The sequence below is a fragment of the Cryptotermes secundus genome, unplaced genomic scaffold (assembly GCF_002891405.2).
Source record: "Cryptotermes secundus unplaced genomic scaffold, Csec_1.0 scaffold801, whole genome shotgun sequence".
Lineage (NCBI taxonomy): Eukaryota > Metazoa > Arthropoda > Insecta > Blattodea > Kalotermitidae > Cryptotermes > Cryptotermes secundus.
This window is the reverse complement of record NW_019725851.1, coordinates 149,234-172,635: the sequence shown is the minus strand read 5'-3', so window position 1 is coordinate 172,635 and position 23,402 is coordinate 149,234. Positions and strand designations below refer to the sequence as shown.

Below are 23,402 nucleotides of genomic sequence, written 5' to 3'. Positions count from 1 at the left end.
AGCTTTAAGCACCAATAAATTCAAATTAAAGGTAATTTCATACTTTAGATGTATATCATGTATTATGCTGGTTTATTATTTTGTTCCGTTTATTGTCAGTAATCGTTACCTTCTATTCTGAGTTTAAACCAGCCATAACTCCGTCACCGTCCAAAATCGGACACATGTTTATATGAACTTTTTTGATCACAAATACCTAGGAAATCACCTCCTGCAGTTATGCCCTAAAGTCGTGAAACACCCTGTATATATATCATCCAAATGCATTCTTTATCAAGACACAGTCTTTACAATATTCAGGTTCACTCACTAGATGCATAAATCATTTCTTCTGTCTTATGTAACTCGTGCTGAACTGTTGTGGCAAAAATGGGTACCAACTAATCAACTGCCAATTCCTTACATGCTATGGTGTCCTCCTCATCTCGTCTTCCTTGACGGCCTTAGTAAAAAATATAAATTTTGAAGGATGAAACAAAAAAATTTTGTGATGCTTCTACTGAACTCGTATTCTTTTTGTAAATACCATGACAGTTTGCAATAACGAGGCTGATTTAAAGTTCCAATGAGATTTTAAAATGCACAGAAGGAAAAACTAAAAGAAAGCATGTGATTTTAAATGTAGGGTTTTTGGAGCAATAAACTATGGAAACTACTACCTAGGGATATCCTTACAATGTATGGATATTAAAATATAATCCAAACCAGTTAAATAACCATACCATTCATACTATAAGAAAATCCTCAGAGAATGTGGTAGTTATTTATAGTACTGAGAAGATGTTTTACAGAAAATGTCATAAAGTGTCAGCTTAACTGCCATACCAAGAAGAAAGTTCACTGTAAACCACGAGAAGAGGCCTTCATCTGATCCATCCATGATAGACACAGAGTTGTCATTTGTCAGGAATGGAGATGCTTTGAACAATTTCCTAACCTAAAATTAAAATAAGTGTTCAAGACTGTACATACAATCAACTTGTGCAAATACAGCAGGATAAGGAGAATCAGATGACATTACTTAGCAACATACCATAAATGTCTGAACAGTATCATACATCACTATTTGCAATTTCTTTTCTAATGCCAGCTGCACTTCAAAACAGGCTACAACAAACAAACATACTTCAATCAAGAAAGGTATGTCAATTTACTGACAAATATTCCACTTGAATTAAAGTATAAAAATATATATATATATATCACCTCTGTCTCTCACATGCGCCTGTACACCCTCTGAAATTGTGTGTTCATGAAACTTGATTGGTGCAAGCCATTCCAACAAGCGCCATGCATGCACATGTTCAGCAGGTGTCTTTAAATATTTACTTACAAATGTGCTAAATGCAAATGAAAACTCACAATTGTATTTACTAATGATAAACAAGAATGCTCTGCTTTCTTATTTATTAGTGCAATTTTATTTTATGAGATATACACTACTGCAAGCTTTATCACAATTTTTATTGCACATTTTTCCTGTTATCTCCCATTGACAAACCCTGGTCTCAGGTTTTTATATATATGTAGTTATGCTGACATAGTTGACCAGTGATTAAGGTTAGCTCTTTCTCCCAGACCCAACAGAGTATGTCCCCCCCCCCCCCGCTTTGGACAGAAACACATCCTGTTTCCAAAACGCTGTGTTCTCCGTTATTTTTAGGATACCAGATGATGGACAAAGTCCAAAACCTTGTAATTCTGAATATTAATGGTAGTTAATTTAATTTCAGATATATTTTTCTTGAAGAAACTTGTGCAAAAGTGTGCTCTATTTCACCTGCATACTATGTACATTGTTCTACACATGACTCACTTCTTCCAGTAAACCTTCAGCCTTCTTGACAGGCAGAAGTCGCAGCCCCGCTGTGGCCTTCATGGCGAGTGGCGTGTTTTTTAATTCTGATGGTGGTATCACCTCCTTAGCTTTTTCCAGCAGCCCTGCTATTGTTTCTGCCCCCTAAAAATGTCATCGCTTAAAAGTATGACAAAATTCTAATTACACATGTTTAGTCTGAGGACTACACACTAAGACAAAAATATTCACATGCCCTATAAGCAAAAAAAAAGGAAACAAACAAAATTATTTGGCTTTGTAGAAAGAAGATTCAGGATATTCATTTGTGGACTGTTTATAGTGTGAATGTCATGTTTGTATGGTATGCCATGAAGCATACTTTTTATATAAACATGACCACATACATATCATGTCAAGATCGAGTGCTTCATACAGTATGCGGGAAGTCTCGAGTTAAAATACTGACCAAGAGTGGCTATCCTGAGTGTCTCCCGAGTCCTTTCCAGTAAATGCTGAAATAGTACCTCAAAATAGGCCATAAGCAGTTCTTTCCATATCCCTTCCAATTCACTGTTCACTACTATCTTATCTTTCAATGTTACTTACTCTTGAGCAACTGAAACAGTCTTTAGGTAAACCAACAATAAATTAGAAAAGGCCACATTACAGTTCTATTATACATGTTTTGTACCATTCACATGCATATTAGATTTTTTTTGACTATATATTTTGAATTTTGAAGCCTGATATACATAATGATTAATAGAAAGGGTGTTTCTTCTAGTGATATGCAATAACAATTCACACCAGTACATCTTTTTCATAAGATATTAAATGAAAGCAATAAATTATTGAGATATGAATACTATAGAGTCTGTGACTACGTAATCCATTAAACTTATGTGAATAATTAAAACAGTGGATCTTCGATATACTGGCCTCGTTATACTACAGATTTGAATACACCATGACAATCATGTCCCACAATACAATTATATACCATAAATACCAATTTCACATATAACTTGGGCACTAAAGCTGTCCCTCTAAACTTGCATTATATCAAGCGTCCACAGTACTTAGGAACTGAATGTGACTAAAGGCTGCAGGATGGCTTCAATACACACTGTTTACCTCCGCTAACTTGAAAATTGATAATGTTTTAAATTTCTGATCAATGGTGTCTGAAAAGGATATGAAATGGTATAGCAATAATTTCTAAGTTCAATATGGTGTCTAATACAGGGCCGATCACAGTGGTTGCATGATCTATGGCATGAACTATCTTCATTCACTCGAACAGTGGGATCATGCGTTTGAATCCACTCGAGGTATGTATGTCTGTGTGCATTTACTCTGTGTTTGTGTTGTTCTGTGTGTAGGTAGCAGCCTTGAGACAGGCTGATCATCTGTCCAGGGAGTCCTACTGACTGTGTACAGGACAGGGATACTGAAAAAGCAGCCAAGGTCCAACAAGGGGCTGCAGAGAGTCTGTGTGAGNTAGCTACTGGCAGGGCCTCCCTTGCTGGACAGGTCAAAGGGTAGGCATCAGACGAAGAGAGACACCAAAAACCAAAAACTGATGCCGGAAGCAGCGTCATCAGCAGCGACTTGAAGCACAGAACAAATGATGCTCGAGATGGTTCAAGTTCGTATAGCAACAGGCGTGACCAGAGTGGTTTGAACGGCTGTTGTACTGCGATGTGGAAAGCAAATGGAAAAACTACCACATTATCACTTTTCCTGGACAGTCTCTTTCCAAAAACAGAAGATCACATTAAGTGGAGGAACTGTTTTGGAAGAGACTGTGGACCTGTCATCTGACAGTTACTGATCAATCAATCCATACAAGAAGAAACTGACTGTTCATTTAGCCAGGCCCAGGAGTTAATGTGCCTAGCATTTAAATATCAAGCAGTAAATATATTAAATGGGATAACCTAATTTTGAATCGTTGTATGAAGAATGATTGTAGGGTAGATGTGAAACACGCCAACACTTATTTGTTCTTTGACTATTTCACAGAGTTTTGTGGGATTCTGGCCATATTCTTTCAATTTTGTCCACATCAGGACATGTTAAAGAGAACTGGAGTCAGAGGAGTTGAGCTTTACCAGTGTTGTCAGTCAACCAATTCTACTGGGTGGCAAAATATCGGCTTCTCTAATGTGACTCAATGTCTTGAGACATGTCTTGCATATGCCAACTAACAGTGCTATCTGACATGGGGATGTTCAAAATCTTTTTCATATTCCTTGCCGAACAANCTTGGCCAGTTGAAAAAAAAATTTAGTCGTTTCTTCAAAAGATGTCATCCAATTGAAACAAAACCTCCAAGGACCACTGTACAAATTTTCATGAATATGAAGGAGTGAAGGGTATTTAAGACCTATTCCATACAAGAAGAAACTGACTGTTCATTTAGCCAGGCCCAGGAGTTAATGTGCCTAGCATTTAAATATCAAGCAGTAAATATATTAAATGGGATAACCTAATTTTGAATCGTTGTATGAAGAATGATTGTAGGGTAGATGTGAAACACGCCAACACTTATTTGTTCTTTGACTATTTCACAGAGTTTTGTGGGATTCTGGCCATATTCTTTCAATTTTGTCCACATCAGGACATGTTAAAGAGAACTGGAGTCAGAGGAGTTGAGCTTTACCAGTGTTGTCAGTCAACCAATTCTACTGGGTGGCAAAATATCGGCTTCTCTAATGTGACTCAATGTCTTGAGACATGTCTTGCATATGCCAACTAACAGTGCTATCTGACATGGGGATGTTCAAAATCTTTTTCATATTCCTTGCCGAACAAAATATTTACAATTTTACAGCATGCTGGTAAAATTATTGACTCAGTAATTGTATGTGATTTCATCTTTATTGCCACAATTTTGGCAAGGGCATAGCTTGCTTCTTGAGCTCGATCAGAAATAGTTGCGATCTTGGTCCACTGTTTAGCCTAGAGTGTTTAATCAGCTATAAGCCTTTTAAAACATTTGACTGGTTTCTAGCACAAATGTGAGTGTTTTGTGGGAAGATGTCTCTTCAGCATACTTGGCACCATGGCTTGATTGCTATTTTCTCATCACAAACAACACATTTATGATGTGGCTGCTCTTCTCCTGAAGAAACGAATCCAAAGGACAAATAATCTTCATTATATTGCAACATGACGATTTTAGAACACTAACTGTACTATGTGTGATACTGCCATAACTAGTGCCAGCCACACTTCATTATTATCTAACTTATGTTTTTTAATTATGAATCTGCCCATGTCCAAGAAACCCTAAAAAATAGAAATAAAAATCAACTAAATTCAGAAATAACATACAAAAATGCATTAGCGAAAACTCACATGGAATAATACTCCCAATCTGAACATCTGACTGAAGACTGACACTGGTGGCTTGACAAGGATGAAACATGAGATGGTAAAAGAACATTGGATAGTTATTTTGGGATCCAGAACATTTGGGACAGAAGTTCTCAGAATTTTACTCTAATAACTTTTTGTTATTAAACTGTTACTGTTTTCATTTTTATCGGCCTTTTACAAAAAAATATACAGTACTTCTAAAATTTATCAACAGTTTTTTATTCAACTGTTTTTTCTTGCTTCTTTTTGTTCTTCCCCAAACTCTCGTGGCACACCTGCAGATCCTCTGTGTCACACCAGTGTGCCACGGCACACCAACTGAAAATCGCTGCATTAAGACTTTATATCAAATCTTCTATTTTATCATTATCTCTTTAGCTCCTCATTCTCTATATCAAACTACACTTGGACTCAACTGGTTATCTTATCATATAAGGTTCTCTTCAGTAGACATATGTAATCAAATACATATGGTCAATATTAAACTATATGAGTGTCAGCTCTATGACTCAGGACTATTCTTGGCTGTTCAACATCAGAGGGTATATATAAATTACCTTTGTTGGGTTGTCAGAAAAAGAAGAAAGACCTGGTTTTACTTCGATAAACAGCTCATGGTCTAATTTCAAGTTCTTATCTGTGGAAGAAAATAAATTTCTTGAATGGAAACTGATAATTGAGACAACAAGCAACACTTACATCACTGACATACATAACCACGATGATAAAATAAAATGTCAGGAAGATTCTTGTGCTGATATCTGTTGACCAGAAATTATACAAATATAAAAGAAGAGAAGTTTTGAACAACCAGACATAATGGATGCTGGCCACTTTAGCATGGCTGACATTACTGGTTCAATTAGCACAGAGCTAGCTGCAAAAGGTGTTAATTACTATGCACACACCAACAGTTTACTTATAATATACCTACTGTGCATGACAACACTTCTTCATGTATACAAATCTTGCTTTGCTCTAAATTTTAATCAGTAATTATGAGAGCTCTTGCTTTGGGGATTGTATGGGATGAAACTGATCCAGAAACCCCTAGTTGAACAAAAGAACTATACATTTCTATTATAGTTTATGTGGACTTACTCTGTGCACTTATAATAAATGACAATTGTTGACAACAGTATAAAACAGAGGAGTCCTCATTATCCAGGGTTAATCTGGACTGGAAAGATGTCACTTAAAGCAAATCCCTTCAAGCAGAAAATTTCTGCCCATAAGAAAATACTGTGTATGTGCATTTTGAAACAATATATTGAGGTCACATTAGATGAAGTGCAATGCAAGTGTCCTATAAGTGAATAGTTTGGAGCATTTAGGAACTATGCTATCACAAAACCTAACCAATTTTTGTTATTGACAAAGAGCTGATGATCTCTGCTCTAAGCCACATAAATCATATACAAAATTTTTGACATGTGGAAGCAGTGTTGTGGTCTGTTCAAAGCACTGCCACAGAGGGCTTCTTAGAATTACAAGGGAAAGCAAGCCACTCAAAGTACTTCTAACAGAAACCTGTCATCATCATAGAGAGGCTATCAATCCTTTTGTAAGCTGTACCAAATGTGATGAAATGTTTCTCAATAATAAAGCCAAAAATAAACCATCTGCATGCTGTGAGTATGTTTATCATCCTATGACATATGATGCAGTTGGCTGCATGTTCAAGGGTTAATCNTCATAGTCACCGCCGTGAAAGCCTCAAATCTTACATACGTTAATCTACATGTTCCATTCACCTGTGAATGCTTCACTGCTAATATTATTATAAGTTACACTCTTACCTATTACAGATTCATGGAATGTGAAAGCAAGCACACGAGAACCTGTGCTCCCAGCATCTATGATAACTGCATATGAATGCTTCTGTAATCCCAGTGTGAAAGCCACTTTATCCAAGGTATTTGTTGCATGCTTATATGGACTCCATGGTAGTACATCAAAGTATGAACCTAAAAACAATATTTTGATGATCATTCTATACCTAATATATAATAATACAGAACCTACAGAACTAACAACTGACAAGATAAAAATTAATGCCTTCTATAAAATTTGAGGTGATAAGTTACATATGGATATTCACTAAGACCTGCCACTGCAACCCATTCTGCCCCATTCTAATTCAGACCACACTTTCAGAATGTATTTCTTTATGTTCCTTTTCAATTTTGTTCTCTAATCTACACCTTGGACAGCCAAGAGGCCTCTTATCATGAGGTTTTCAAATTAATTTCTGTTTCTCCGTGCATGCTACATGTTACTCTCACCTTATTTTTCTTGATTGGTAATAATAACTGATGACCCTAATTACATAAATGTCTTCTTTCCTGTTACTTAATGCCTTTTAATCCCATGCATATTCAGTGTATTAACAACTAACATACTGTCATGTGATGGATTGACCATAGATGGAGTTCGGATTGGCAACGGGATTTATTCAGAACTACAGGTAACCATAGTGCTCATAATTCACACTCTGCAATTCACTATCAGACACATTTAGGTCTTCTCAGCCTACAAGTCTTCTGGTTAACGGCTTCCAACGGCAGATGTTCCCTTTCTTTTGGGTTCCCTAATTCTCCTCGTGCCTCAGCTACCAGCTTCTAAGAGCAACATCTCACAAGGACTGAACCATAGCAGACCTCTAATTCACTCACTCACTCACCCATCAACCAAATAACTCCACCCTGCTAACTAATTCCCAGGCTGGCGACCATCTCACACCAACCTCTTACTCTTCTCACTGCCGTCTCAAGACGCTAGACTCCACTGTAATGGCAGCTAGCCTCATCATACGTGAGTCATTTCATAAATAATGCACAGGTAGAAAACACTGCAGATTACATGATACAACAACAGTGAGCCTCACGTCAGTTACAGTTCAGGGCTTGAGAAAGAAGTGCGTTATTTTGTTTCATTTATAATGTACTCTGTTCTTAAATAACGTGAGTTAGAAATGGAGCCTGCACGGTTCTCGGGTATTGTGACTGTTGAAGACCAAAGGTCGTACATTAAGATCGAAACTTTACGTGGAAAAAACCTGACAGAAATCCACGGCTGAAATCACAGTCCAATGAGTGGAGAGGTCCATCTTCCCCATAACCAAAAAAATCTTGACGATCTCAATCAAAGGTCAAACAAATGATGATCTTTGCTTATGATCACCAAGGAATCATCATGACGGATAGTTCTGTGCGGGAAAAGTGTCACAGCAGTTTATTATTGTGACTTAATGCAATATCTGGGCAGAAAAATGCACAAAACCAACCTCAGTTGCTCGAGGCTGGGCCAATCATTCTCCATGACAACGCTCAACTGCAAATCAGGAATGTCGTAACAGAAAAGCTGCGCCAATACAGTTGGGAGGTGTTGCTTCATGCTCCCTACAGCCCGGACGTGAGTCCACCAGACTTCGACTTATTCCCAAAGATGAAACAACCTATGCAAGGCCACATTTTCCATCTCTGAAGAGCTTTCTGCTGCAGTACCCGAACCTTCGACAGATAAACAATGACCGAGTCCCACACGTTGGGACTCGGTAATTGAGAAGAAGGGGGACTATACTGAAGGACTGTAAAGAGGACGTAAACAAAAACTGTGTGCATTATTTCCAAAATGACCTACATATATCCTCAGCACAGACCACACAGAGAACATCCTTTCCAACACCTATTTTACTGTTGCGTGCATGTCTTTTGCAGCCTTTATCTAGCAATGGCTTTGTTTACAGAGCCTTTACATAGCAACAGCTACTGTATAGCTGATTATTTTGCAGTCACTGCCTAGCAATGGGTCTACATGTCACAATATATAATTTATAATTTTATCCAAATTACTTACTGTCTTTGTGCTAAAATAAGCACTACAAACATCACACTTTACATAGTGCTTATGAGCTCAAAATTTAATTTAACAGATCTGATCCTTTGTTGGTCAAAACTGGAAGTAGACAAGTAAGTGCTCTCAAATATATTTTTGGTTTATTGGTCTACTTTCTTCATTATTTTTGTCAACAATTGCTCTAGGGACAGCACAGGTGTTCCAATAATTCAATCAATAACAAACAGAGAGTGTGATGCTCCCTAACTTTCTAGAAAAATAGAGATTCAAATAAATTATAAATCAGAGGTAAAGAGGGAAGCAGAGAGAATGAGCAAATCAAACAAAAGAAAGAAGAAAACAAACAAGCAAGGGAATGCAATATAGAAATGAATGAATGACATGGAACAGGAATGAAGAAAGAAAGATTAAACAGCATATTTTAAATTTTATCTGGGAAAGAAAGAAAGAAATTTAAAGATGGACATACAGGGTGTTTCACGACTTTAGGGCATAACTGCAGGAGGTGATTTCCTAGGTCTTTGTGATCAAAAAAGTTCATATAAACATGTGTCCGATTTTGGATGGTTATGGAGTTATTACTGTTTTAAACTCAGAATAGAAGGTAACGATTACTGACAATAAACAGAACAAAATAATAAACCAGCATAATACATGATACATTTAAAGTATCAATGTAAAGTTAACTTCATGAAATTAACTTTAATTTGAATTTATTGGTGCTTAAAGCAGATTTTCGAAAATGTCACCACAGGCTGCCACTCGGTTGTGAACCACGCGAGTAGCACGTAGCAGCTTCTGCTGGCTGTTTCTTATGTGGTCAGTGGTGTCCAGAATGCGACCGAGCAAACAATCTCACGCTGTCACCTTCACATTGTAAACCAGTTCTTTCATCCATCCCCACACACAATAATCCAGTGGGCTTAAGCCTGGAGACCTTGCTGGCCAATGGTGGGGACCGCAACGTCTGATCCATCGCCCAGGGAAACGATAGTTCAGGAAATTTGTAACTCCACGTAAAGAATGAGGAGGAGCCCCGTCGTGTTGGAAATACATACGACTTCGTTTATCCAAAGGCACATCCTCCAAAAGTTGGGGCAATTCCTCATGTAGAAATCTGAGGTACGCCTCTCCAGTAAGATAATCTTCCAAGATGAAAGGACCTATCAGCTGATCATCCAGAACTGCACACCACACATTGACACTAAAACGTTGTTGAAAGTTGCTTTCAACAGTGGTGTGGGGATTCTCATCTCCCCACAAATGAGAATGTGTGTATTATTCACACCATCACGATTAAATTCCGCTTCGTCTGTAAACGTAATGTAACAATGCAAATGGCGACTGCCATTGAGCCACTTGCAAAAGTTCAGCCTCTCAGCAAAATCTTCAGGTCGGAGATGTTGCACACGCTGCACGTGGTATGGATACATGCCCTCTGCACGCAGTGTTTTCCACACTCTCGTGTGGGGAACACGAAGATGTCTTGCAATTCTTTGCGTACTCGTACGTGGACTGCGGTGTACCATACGAACAATGCCTTCTTCACTGACACCTTCATTAACACCACGCTCGGCCGCAATACGAACACCGGGAAGTCTACCGATATCTCGCAATGCCTGGTAAACTCCGGTAAACACACTCCGGTTCAGTATTCTACGATTCGGAAACCGTTGCTGATATTCAGCTACAGCAAGAACTGAGTTACCGTCACAAAACCCGTACACATAAATCACATCTGCATACTCCTCAAATGAAAATGTAAATGGCATCGTGAATGAACAGATGCACCGAGAACTGTTCTGAACACCAGTAGCCGCCACACTAGCCGTGGCCGGACATACTAACCACCACGCCTTAGGTACCTCTCAAGTGTCGAGATTACGAGAACTCTCTGTCTGTAGCTGGCTAAAAATAGCGACCCGCCAGATGATAGACACGGTTCACACGAGGGCGTGTATGGGAATGAAAAAACGGTCATAACTCCATAACCGTCCAAAATTGGACACATGTTTATATGAACTTTTTGATCAGAAAGACCTAGGAAATCACCTCCTGCAGTTATGCCCTAAAGTCATGAAACACCCTGTATACAAATATCCACACCTGCAGTATGGGAAACGTTTGCATATTGCAACAACAGTTAAAGATCTCTCATCATTCTGTGAAGTGCATGAAATGTTCTGAAAATGAAATCATACCATATACTGGAAACATCTATGAAGTACTTCTACTGACTCATCACTATATTTGTCATCAGTCACAAGATAATTCTTGCAATCACTCACTCACAGAACTACTTGCACACCTATTGAGGATATGGTTCCAGCATTGACTTCTGTTCTTGTTTCCACTGAGTCACTTACCTGTCACAATAGTTGAAACAACAACAAAAGCTATTAACATGCAAAAGCAGTTTTGCATCTTTATTGAATTTCTGCTATGTGATGGATTCTTTTTTGTCTTATTGGAATGGCTAGGTGGTCCATGATCTCCAGTTAGCTGAAATAAAAATATTCAAAATATAAGAATGTTTTGGCTTTGGTTTAAACAGGCCTTGTTACTATCACCAGACTGAGCCACTCTTAACACTCCGAAGGCAAGTGAACAATTACAAAGGAACTGCTTCTTGCTATTCCCATAAACTGTAATTTATTGTACAGAAAAGTACTGAAATGTCAACCTCTTGCTTCAAGGCAGGCACCACAATGCAAAGCTGTTGTCTTGACTTCATAAACTTCATGGCTCCTTGCTGCACTCTAGTGTTAAACTACTAACACAACTGCTTCATTTGAACCACTGCTCAGAAAATGTAAGTCATGGATAAAGAAATGCCTTGCCCACCAAAATCACCTGTAACATCAGACTGTCACTTCACAATCTGGGGCATGACACTTTTAGTGGCTGTTAACTTACATTGCTGCATATTTAACAGTTCTCTTTCTGTGCAAGCTGAGCTTTCTAATGATAAATTATGATTTACATGGCACAACAGTATTCTTAGGCCCATTTCAAATTAAATGCCAATGTCATCCAACTTCTCTTTTCTCAAAATGCAATCATATTCATGTGCACACATGTATGCATGCATGTGTGTGTTCATTCAGTCATTCAATCATTTTCCATATATCCATATAGGTAGGATGTGGAAATAGTCTCTTTGAACTTTGTGGTGAATCAGTGTGTGAATTGTTTCCATTACTACTGTTTTATGTGGAACAGTACTGGTAACATTTTCCACATTGCAAATTTTTTACAATACGAAAATCCTCTAACAAACAAAAAAAATTGTAATTGTGGAAATAGGCAGGGAACAATTACTCAGCATATCAGGGCATTTACATAAAGGCATTGTTAGGCAATAAAAAATTTCAATCAACAAGTGGCTGCTGATGATTGAGCTAGTAACATGAACAGCTCTGAGCTGGGTGATAACAGCTTCTCAGAAAGAGCAAAATTATTCTCTTTACCACCACATGAAGGCTTCGAGTCTATCAAATGCATACAGGAGGCTCTGTCCCTGGAGTATAATTGCTGGAGAATGAAGGTGACTACTCATTTCAAAATGTCAAGGATATGAATACATGGAGCTTTGCCTATATCCACCACTTGTATGCCTTCATGGAATGTTTATCTTTACCTCTAAGTATGTTACACTAAAACACCATAAGAGTTTTGCATGTTTCATTTCTCTCCCTTACTCATAATTTTTTGATGGTTTAATCACACTGAATACATAAAACTTAAAATAAAATATCATAAAGTGAAACCTCTTAACAAGTCACCATCATGTCAGAATTCATTAATCAGTAAATAGATAATTTAACACTGAATCTTTAGTGTTTTAGCATTTAAACACTTACAGCCATTTATAATAGCTTTGAAGAGCACTGTCTTCTGGGAAGGGATGTGGTCTGGTTGAAGTTTACTGGCACTTCAGAGGAATATACTGTCTCTAGCTTAAACATCAAAGAATAAGCTGAGCAAGGAAATTCTGCTCACTGTCTGTCTACAACCCTGAAGATGGAGGCAACATATTCCTCCGAACCACTGGTAAGCTTCTATCAGACTCTACAGCATCAAATCCCAGAGAACAGTACTCATGGCTCTAAAGACTTCAAATCTCTAAATAATGTTCTAGGATGAAATCGTTACATAAGGCAAAGAGATTAGCTGCTGTTTCTCCTAAAATAACAAATGAATTATACATATGACACATTACAAACCAAAGTAACGATGATATCACACTTAAAGTCTGTTAATTTTTGATATACAATACATAATACTAGTGCTTCAAACTGGAATAAGAATTTTACGAACTTGTTATGGTGAAGAAGAAATGAAATGAAATGTGGAATGTTCTATTGTTATATGACAGAAACATATGTAACTGATTTAAGAATAATACAGTTTATATAATATATGTTTCTATATTTTCTTCATAACATATTGCTAGAAGACCTGAGTCATGACAGTCCTTGCAGTGAATTAGTATACGGAACTGAGAGAAAGTGGAAACAAACCTTGTGTGACTATGTATTGCCCTATTTCATCACTGCTCTAAGCTGCAACCTACCACCCACAACAGTGCAAAAAAAGCAAAGAAAATCAAGAAAGTCTGGCGAAGGCCTAATCCAAGGCATACAAAAAGCATTGGGATAGTTTTTGGTACTGAGATGAGTTTCTGGTCCCCTGAAGTGGGACTCACTACAAACCACTAGCATAATTAATATACATCATGCAATAGTGTGTCTAGGACTTAATTTGGAGGTATGTTTTGAAAAATCAGTTACTGGCACTAGAAATTACATTCCCTTATGTAGATACACAAAATGGGAAGGCGAACCATAGCTCAAGCGGTTAGTCGCTGGCTTCCCACCATGGCAGCCCTGGTTCAATCCCGAGTCTGGTCAAGTGGGATTTGTGGTGGACAAAGTGGTGCTGGGGCAGGTTTTCTCCGAGTACTTCGGTTTCCCCTGCCAATCTTCATTCCACCAATTGCTCCACAATCACCCTCACCTATCATATGGGGCTGGCACAATAGGCCAGAAGTGGCCACAGTACAACGGACTTAGTCCCACCCCACTAGCAATAAAAAAATGTTGACTGTATTTAGTAAAGTTTTAGAAAAAACTATGTATCATAGATTAAATCGGCATGTACAAGTGAATAATATATTGGTGCAGGAGCAATTTGGTTTTAGGAAAGACTTATCAACTGATCATCCTGCTTTTTCACTTACCACTAGCATACTTCAAGCCTGTGTGGGATGTCGTTATATGAAGAGACAACCACTTGTTGAACTGTTCTATAATATTTATTATAGTTGCACAGTATACACAGATGAACTTGAGTATGAAGGATTGAAGAATAATAACAAAAGTGAACTCTGTAACACCTTGAACGTTGTATTGAAACGCGACTCCGAACTAGAACTGTCAACTTCCAAAGTCAAAGTCACACTGCAACTGACGATCAGTCAGTCAGTCAGTCAGTCAGTCAATCTTCTTATATAACCTAGAGACATACCTACAGAAAACATGTCCCTGTCCGTATTGTTGCAGGCTTTGGCTAGCACCGTCTGTTTACTCAGCCGTTACTAGGCAGCAAATGGTTTCTAGCTTGTGATTGGCTAGCACACGATCCACCGTGGGTGCTTCCCATAGTCACATATTGTTGTTGACCTTACATAGCAACGACTGTTTGCTTGAATGTGGGCAGTTCTCACATCTGGTATGATAAACTTCTAACTGCTGGGAATTTTGTGATCTTGCCAAGGCATTTCATTGTGTTAATCATGAGATATTGATATCCAAAGTAGAGTATTATGGTGTTCCAGATTGTAATTTAAATTAGTTTAAATCCTATCTATCAGACAGAAAACAGAGAGTGCATCTCACAATTGACGATCATGAGTATTTCTCCAAATGGAAAAGAGTTAAGCAAGGAGTTCCTCAGGGATCGGTCTCAGGACCCCTTCTGTTTATTATTTATATTAACGACTTGCCATTGTGCATCAATAAATTTGCCAATGTTTTTCTCTTTTCAGATGACACTGGTATTTTGGTCACTGTAAAAATTATTGTGCACTTAAGCACAAAGTTGCAGATACCTTGTTTCTAATTGTAAATTGGTTTATAGCAAACAAGTTGGTCTTAAATATTAACAAAATTAATATTATCAATTTTGCTCCTAAATGATATGCCAACGCTCTGCTGGCAGTATCCTTCGGAAACATGGTAATGAATGAAGTCCCTGTAATAAAATTTTTGGGTATACAAACTGATAATAAATTGAATTGGAAGAGTCATGTGGAATACATCCTTCCTAAACTCAAGTTCTGCTATTTCTGTAATTAGGAGTTTATCTTATTTTATGAATTTAAAAACCCTGCAAATTGTGTATTTTTCTTACTTTCATTCTATCATTAAGTATGGAATAGTCCTCTGGGACAATTTGACTATTTTTGTAGAATTTTTAAATTACAAAAGAAAACATCCCACATTATCACGCATTTTCTGCAACGCACACTCTTCACATCACTTTTCACCATCACGCGCGCTAACCAATCAAATTGCTCCAAACGTTCGCATTTATACTGCGCTCGCTGCTAGCCCCGCATCTACATCATCACGCGCGCTAGCCAATCAGTGCCCTGCAAATTCTTCCTCCTCAATTTCAAGTTTCGCTCCGCCCACCGAGCAGTGTATAAAAAGGAGCAGCCGCAAACCAGCAGCATCAGTCTGACTTCAGTCTACAATCAAGCCACACTCAAGCAACATCATCCAGCAGGCTTCGTCGCCAGCGCTCGGTCTTCAGAGGCATAGGCAGCAACCTCCAGCAACGGCCACGCTGTGGCCAGTCAAATCACCTCAACTAACCTCTCTCCCTACAAGAGCGTGCCGCGCTACCTCACCGGTCAAGCATCTCAGCAACCACGGTCCTTTTCAGGACCAACAAACTGTTCCGAAGAAGTGGGTTGTCATTGAAGTAACGACAAGAGACAGACACAGAAAACCCCACAAAGGATTATATTGGAAGTGGGACCCAGAGACTCGGGTAGAAGTCTTTTTTAGAAATTAGATATTTTACCACTGTCATGTGAATATATTTTTTTCTTTGTTGTTGTTTGTGATAATCAAAATAATTTCTGTTCAGCTTCAGAGGATAATGGCCTGAACACTAAAAGCAAAAATCAAATTTATATTCCAACTTCAAATCTTTCTGTTTTCCAGAAGGGCACTATGTTTACTGGTATTAGGTTATTTAATAGGTTGCCAAAGACCATTCAAAGTCTTAGAAAGGGCAGAATCAGTTTTAAAAATAATTTATTTTCATATCTCATGAATAATTCATTTTATACAGTTGATGAATTTCTTAGGCATACAGTAAATAATTAGTTACAGTGTTGTTTAGCTCTGTATTGTCTTTCTGCTTTGTTTGTTTGTGTTCTGCTTGTGACTAGTTTCATGTCTGTTGTATTTTGGACTTGTGAAATGTGAAATGTGAAATATATGTATGTATGTATCAGCTATCCACCATGACACCCCATCTGTACTCTCCTATTTAAACCCAAAGCCTTTGCAGCACATAACAAAATATGTTAATATAATTTATGGCAACTGTTACTGTTAAATTCAGTCAACAAAATGAAAACTTTAGAAGCTGAAAACATTAGGATACAACACCATAAACATTTTCATGCAGTTGAATAATGGGCTTTCTCAGACTCCAGTTAAACTCCTGCTCAGTAAATTGTAGATGTGTGGCAGACACTGGGGCAGATTTTCTGTAATTACTCATCTTCTCCTCCTATTCATTCTTATCTAGGAATCACCTGCTACTAATGGTACCCTTGATACTAAATAACATTACTAAGTGATAGATTGTTATTAAATAATGAATTAAAAGAAGAGACCTTATGTTGTGGATATATGTGCAGAAAATCTTGGATTCTGAAGAGCCTGAATTAAATCCACATTTTTCCTTTTTATCCAAAATCTCCAACAGAAGTGAAACATTCTGAAATAAGGAATATGGTAGTAGAATCTACCTCATAGGTGTACTCCCATCAGAAATGGACCAAACACCATACTGGTCATGCTTAGGACCCTTCAAGTAATTAACTGCCATTATAGCATAAGCTAAGTAAGATAAAGCATCATCTGCTGTACAAATCCTGGAGAGATAGAGGGTGGCTGAAGGTTGACCTGGACTAAAAAAAAAACTATATCTGCCATAATCATCACACATTCCTTGTCAAGAAATTCTTCCTTTATGCTAACACAGTTTATCCACTGTCCTGGCAAGCTACTGATGCCAGCAGCATAAAAGGTTTTATCCTGACTGCATAACCAGTTCAGAACACTGCATTTTGTGTTCATCACTCCAAACAAATGAAAATCATTAGGCAGCGAAGTCAGGGCTGTAAGGAAGGTAGTTCTCTCCTTTCAAATTTCTTGATGCAGATCGTTGCGTACTGTGCATTAATTGTTACATCATGTGGAAGAAATAAACATGGGTGATTCATTCTGAATTCCAAATTACACTTGGCATGAACTTGCTAGTTGAGAGCTGTGTTTAACTTCTTTACAGGCTTCAGGAAACTTACTGTACCAATCACATACACCTGAAAGTGACAGGGTCCCTTCCTATACTGTGCATCTAACCTATAAAGAATTTCTGCTGATTTCACTTTCTCATTCACTAGGAATTTGATAATATAGTGCTGTTCTACACTAGGAGTGACAAGGTCTGATGTCATCTTGTATTAGGCAAATGAACAGAACCTGGGCACATGTCCACCTGCCAGACAGTGTGTGCAGTTTTGCCACCAACTGTCCATGAAGTTTTTATCTTCCCAGTGCCCACAATTTCAGAAAATAAAAGTTCTGTCAACCTTCAACCAGCTACATATATACTGTATATGTTACAACCTAAACATCAATGTATTCTGTACATACAGGGCAATGTACAGAAATATGTATATTGTATAGGTGACAAGGACTAGGATATGTGACAATGGACAGATCCATCCTAAGAGATGATGATGACTGTAAAGGATTTGAGACTATAAAAGGAGATTGGCCTGCCGACTATGAGCTGTAAAATGCTTTGCACCTGGTATCATTCAGACTTAACCATGCAGGCATCTACCAGGAAAGTGAAGCAGACTATCTGCAAGTGTTTGCCATAATACAGCAAACTGAATGCATCAGCCTATTCTTGGTTTTAAAACGTATAAAATACTTACGATATGCATAAAACTGTTGTCAAGAAATAAGGAAATATTTTCAAATATCCAATATAAGTTCGCTTCAAGATGACACTATTTTGACACATCCAACAATTACAAAACGTGAGGTTATGTTGCCTAATATTGTGATACATTAATCAATTAAAATGGTCATCTTAGGAGCACTGGTTGCACCTTGCCCGTAACAAAAATTGCTCTCACTATCCTTAAACCATCTCTTTCCTGCCTGAATTGTCTTTGTCGGGCTCTTTTATCTACCAGTACACGCGGAGTTTGCCATGAAAAGGTACAAAAAAAAAAAGCTAAGCATGTATAAATTAGAAAATAACATTGGATTTCAGAACTCACTGGATTGTAAATCATTAATATAAATATTAGGTGTAAAAATTTCAAACGCTCTGTATGGTGCACCTTTCATTTGCAAGTATAACGTCGAATCACCTTCTTAGCCATCAACGCACCCGAATGCACCCTACCGGCTACTACTTCACATTCGTAGTAGTAGTGTGTCAGAACTGAATTCCAAATTGGGGCAAAGTATTATGTAGTAATGTTGTTTTACCTTTCTTTGTCGAACAGAAGCCATGATTTGCTTGATTCAGTCGCCAGGCTGCTTCAGTTTCCTTTAAAGACTGAGTTTCTGGAAACGGGCACTACCATCAGTACCTTCCACAGTCCAGAAATGCAAATCATTCTCATGTTCAATTACGTCAACGACCTTGAAGTTTCATTTGTGAAAATTGACAGTAACGTATAACATGACTTCACAAGGCATGACATGTAACGGCAAGATAATGTGAATAGGGCAAATACGAAGTGAACATTGATAAAATTACAAGCAGATAAGGCCTAATCGTTGCACTCTCTTTCAGCGCTTTGAGCCACCGTTCGTTCAAACGTCACGTACATACCACGGATTATGTAAGAGCATGATCACATCATGCGATAGCGAAAAGGAAGTTGTGGAAATGGGATAGAGGGAGTAAACACTGCTTTGCCGTGTGTTTGGATAGCAAATGATTGCTTTTGACTCTTACTTATTGCATAATTGTGACGCGTGTATAGTAAAAAATAATTTACTGAATATTGTTGTTGACTTGCTAGCGCCGAATTTATTCTTAGCCAGAGAGTAGCCATTCTTACATTTTCGTATCCGTTCTTGCTTCCTGCAATGACATGCTCGAGGACCTTAAATGGGCCACGGCCTTGTCCTTCACCATCACTCCCTGTTAATTATGCTGTGTATAACCAATGCAGTTAAATAAACAGGGTACAGATTGCCTTAGAAATCTAACAAATATGTGAGAATAGCAAATAATTATATTCATGAAGAAACGAAGAGCGGATTAAATATTGAACGTATGATGCCCTACGAGGCTGTCATAGCTTAGGTGGTTCAGTACTTGCTCCTCAATGCAGAAGGCTGGGTTCAATTTCTGTGTGAACAGAGTGAGCCAGGTACTTTTCCAAGCATTTTAGTTTTCCTCTGCCGATTATGATTCTACCAAGACCACCACTTCGCAGGCCATCTACAGCATTTCAATCCCTTGCATGTGAAATATTACAAAAATACCCATGAAGCACATGTCAAGTGTATGTTGAGTTACAAACCTGATATGAAAGTAATGCACCCAAAACAATACAAAAATTACGTTATTTGTAAGCTAGTATTGGTTTTGCTATTTTGTGGTCTGTCTGAAACATCTTTTAGGGTATGTCATGCCTTGAGTACATAACCTTACCTAAGCAAAGTCCTTAGGCAGCGCCAAAGCTCAAGCAGTTAGTCTCTGGCTTCCCATCGCGGCGGCCCGGGTTCGATCCCGGGTCTGGTCAAGTGGGATTTATGGTGGACAAAGTGGCGCTGGGGCAGGTTTTCTCCAAGTACTTCGGTTTCCCCTGCCAATCTTCATTCCACCAATTACTCCACAATCACCCTCACCTATCATCTGGGGCTGGTACAATAGGCCAGAAGTGGCCGCAGTACAAGGGGCTTAGTCCCACCCCACTAGCAATAAAAAAATAAGCAAAGTCCTTTATATTCATTAGGATCTCTGGTATGGCAAATCTGGTCCCTACATTTTGAAAACAGAATCTTATCACTTCCTAATAACAATGTAATGATCTACATCACTAATCTGATCATGACATACCCTCAAAAATACAGATATGTTCTTATCTTTGTTGACCAGTTCAGAACTCCACACTTCAGGGCAACCAGTGCACTGCCAGCTGTAAGGCACATAGAAAGTTTGCCGGTGAATCAGTATGCCCGATGGCTGATAATGTTTGGAATTAAGGGAAGTTATTAACCTTGCAGTGCTATTCATGTGTGGGAATTTGTTTATGAATTGTCAGCAGTGGACAGCAATTATCAGCTCCGTTAGCCATTTGTTCTTAGTTACAATTAGTGAGTGGTGTGTTTCATTATGATGCAGTATGCTTTAGAGCCACATGTATTTCTGCATGACACCTATGTGAAATTAGGATATGCTAGAAAGTGTTAGCAAAAATTTTGACACAAATTTCCCAGCAGACACACAATTCACAATTTGGTAAATAAACTTAGATCAGTGGCACTCTTACTCTTTAGGTGAGTATTATGAATGGAAAACAAGGGATGATTGTGCTAATTACAGATAAATAAAACTACACTAGTCATTTTTAAACTTTTATTGTAAGATGCCCATAACTCTTTGGATATGATTTTGCTCAGTTATTGACAATGTTGATATGTATTTTGTTATGATAATGAGTTGCAGTGCGAATGTTATATGCATGCTGTGTTTAGTTATAGCATTGTATCAACAGTTATTGCAACAATGGTTGTGGATGTTGTAATATCTTAATGACGTCCTCTGGATCAATTTTATTGTAACTAGGGTTTTGACGTGTTCTATATCTGGTGGCACCATCGCCAAATGTAGATCTGATGAACAAAATAAATTGAATTGAATTGAAAAAAATAGAAAAGAAACAAAAACTGAAGCACCAAGTGCTTACTGTGGAAAGGGTAGATGATACAGGAGTTGACTTTAACATACACCTAGAAAATCACTGAAACATCTAGCTCAAGAGACTGGAGTAAACGTCTAGTGCAAGAAGAGCAACACAATGGCTGAAGCTTAGACGCTAGAAAACTAACAGTAATCCATGCCTTGCAGCTGCATGATCCAACTAGCAGGGTTCATTTTTCCAGTTGGTTTCTACGGTCTATTGTTGCAGGTGAGACCAATCTGCAATTGACATTATTTTCTGATGAAGTGTGGTTTCACTTGCAAGGATACATAAATATGAAAAATAATTGCTACTGGAGTTCAGAGAATGCACATCTAACCTAGGAAGTCCTGTTCCATCCAGTGAAACTTGTTGGACCTGTGATTTTTAATGAAACAATCATGAAAGATATGTATAGGTCATTCTTGGGCAGTTCTTTCCAGAGTTAACAGAAGAAGAAAGACTCTATGGCTGGTTTCAGCAAGACTCAGCTACTGCCCACAGCGCACTGCACTGCAGGCTTTGTCCAATGTCTTGAGGGGTAGATTATCAGCACTGGTATTTGGCCAGCATGTTCACCTGATCTTAATCCTTGTCATGTTTTTTTCTGGGGTTGTTTGGAGGACAAAATTGACAACAGTTATCCCCAAATGGAAGAGCTAAAAGAAAATATCCATAATTGCTAATTGCAAATATTCCTGAAGAAGAGCTTTGAAGGGTAAATCAGAAATAATAAAGAACAAGAACCTCTTCTGCTGGTGCAAGGAATGTCTACATGTAGAGGGACAGCATTTTCAACACCTCTGGTGATCTTTGATTTGTTAACTACTCAAGTCTGAACATTATTAGCCAACAGACATATTGATTCATCAGCAAAATTCATATACACCTTGCAGCCAGTGGTAACACCAGTCAACAAAGGTAAGAACTTCGCTGTGTGTTAGAAACAGTATATATTTACAATTGTAAGCACTGCCATTTATGGAATCTCTGCATAATCTGTACTTTTCTTGCCAGGAGAGATTATAATCTTTGGAATTTCTTTGTGTAACATGCTGCAGAGAACATACTGATTTCCCTAAATATTGGGCTCTTGGTGCCTGATAACTTCCACGTTACTGCTTTTCATAACATTTTACTGCAACGAATTAATTTCCTGAGTTGCTGCCTGCCACATGCTGGTTTCTTACTTGGCTTATTCTTTGATGATGAACACAAAGTGTTCTTCCAAGACACTACTTAACTTTCACCAGACTACACAACATTATATCCCAGAAGCAAGAACTCGTAGCCACCAATGTAAGAACCTGAAATTCAACGCAGTAGAAATACAGCAATACCTCGCATAGTCCGGGGAATCGGTTCCGCCAATATCCTGGACTGTTTGAAACCGGACTAATCAAGGAACTAAATACATACAAAAAATGATAATTAGTTCCAAAACAAATTCTCCGTTTTTCAATAAAACGTGATTGATAAATTCAAATGTCTTTATTAGAAATAATTAAAAAAAAATCATGTTTTTTGCAATTCATTTTTTATTCTCTAAAAATTGCAATATTGATGTCTCCAGATTTTTCTTCTCTGGCTACATTCAATATTGGAATCAACTTCCATAATATGCTCTGACAAGGTTTCAACCATTTCAAAATTTTTGATAGTTGTTCAGCTACAACCGCTTTATTAATCATCACAACACAACAAGGATCAAGGTCAATGCCCAGCTACAGCTCTGCTACATGTTACGGCTATCAATAGCTATCATCAGGCAAATACATGGTTAAACATGTATGCTCCACTGAACTGCAGTACTATTAAACTGGATACAATACTATTAATCATATAAAACACTTGACATAAAAAATACAAATAATCAGATTATATAAAACAGAAGTTATACTGTAAAACAAGAATAAAATTTTAATTGATGTTTTATAACATTGAATCAGTCGTCGGTTTGTAATTTTGTACGTTCCCATGGACAAACTGGAATATTCTATATTTTTTCTTTTCGTATATAAGAGCTACACCAGCAGTAGCATAGCTACTGGCAGGGCCTCCCTTGCTGGACAGGTCAAAGGGTAGGCATCAGATGAAGAGAGACCAAAAACC

At 37.9% G+C, this 23,402-nt stretch overlaps 1 protein-coding gene across 5 annotated transcripts in view; it reads right to left on the bottom strand.

The window, feature by feature from the left end:
• Window positions 1–19,228, bottom strand: part of LOC111863790 (ectonucleoside triphosphate diphosphohydrolase 5) — a 34,834-nt gene extending 15,606 nt beyond the window's left edge. The window contains exons 1-7 of one of the 5 annotated variants that reach the window (XM_023850484.2): window positions 18,859–19,228; window positions 16,959–17,062; window positions 11,407–11,542; window positions 6,982–7,149; window positions 5,740–5,819; window positions 1,817–1,960; window positions 826–937 (exon numbers count right to left, since the gene is read on the bottom strand). In XM_023850484.2, the coding sequence (XP_023706252.1) occupies window positions 826–937; window positions 1,817–1,960; window positions 5,740–5,819; window positions 6,982–7,149; window positions 11,407–11,464 (562 nt within the window). In that variant the 5' untranslated portion in view covers window positions 11,465–11,542; window positions 16,959–17,062; window positions 18,859–19,228. Of the gene's footprint in view, window positions 1–825; window positions 938–1,816; window positions 1,961–5,739; window positions 5,820–6,981; window positions 7,150–11,406; window positions 11,543–16,958; window positions 17,063–18,293; window positions 18,563–18,644; window positions 18,766–18,858 lie in introns of those variants that run through there. The other 4 variants (XM_023850485.2, XM_023850481.2, XM_023850482.2 and 1 more) reach the window with 4 other exon arrangements.
• Window positions 19,229–23,402: the final 4,174 nt, after the last annotated feature.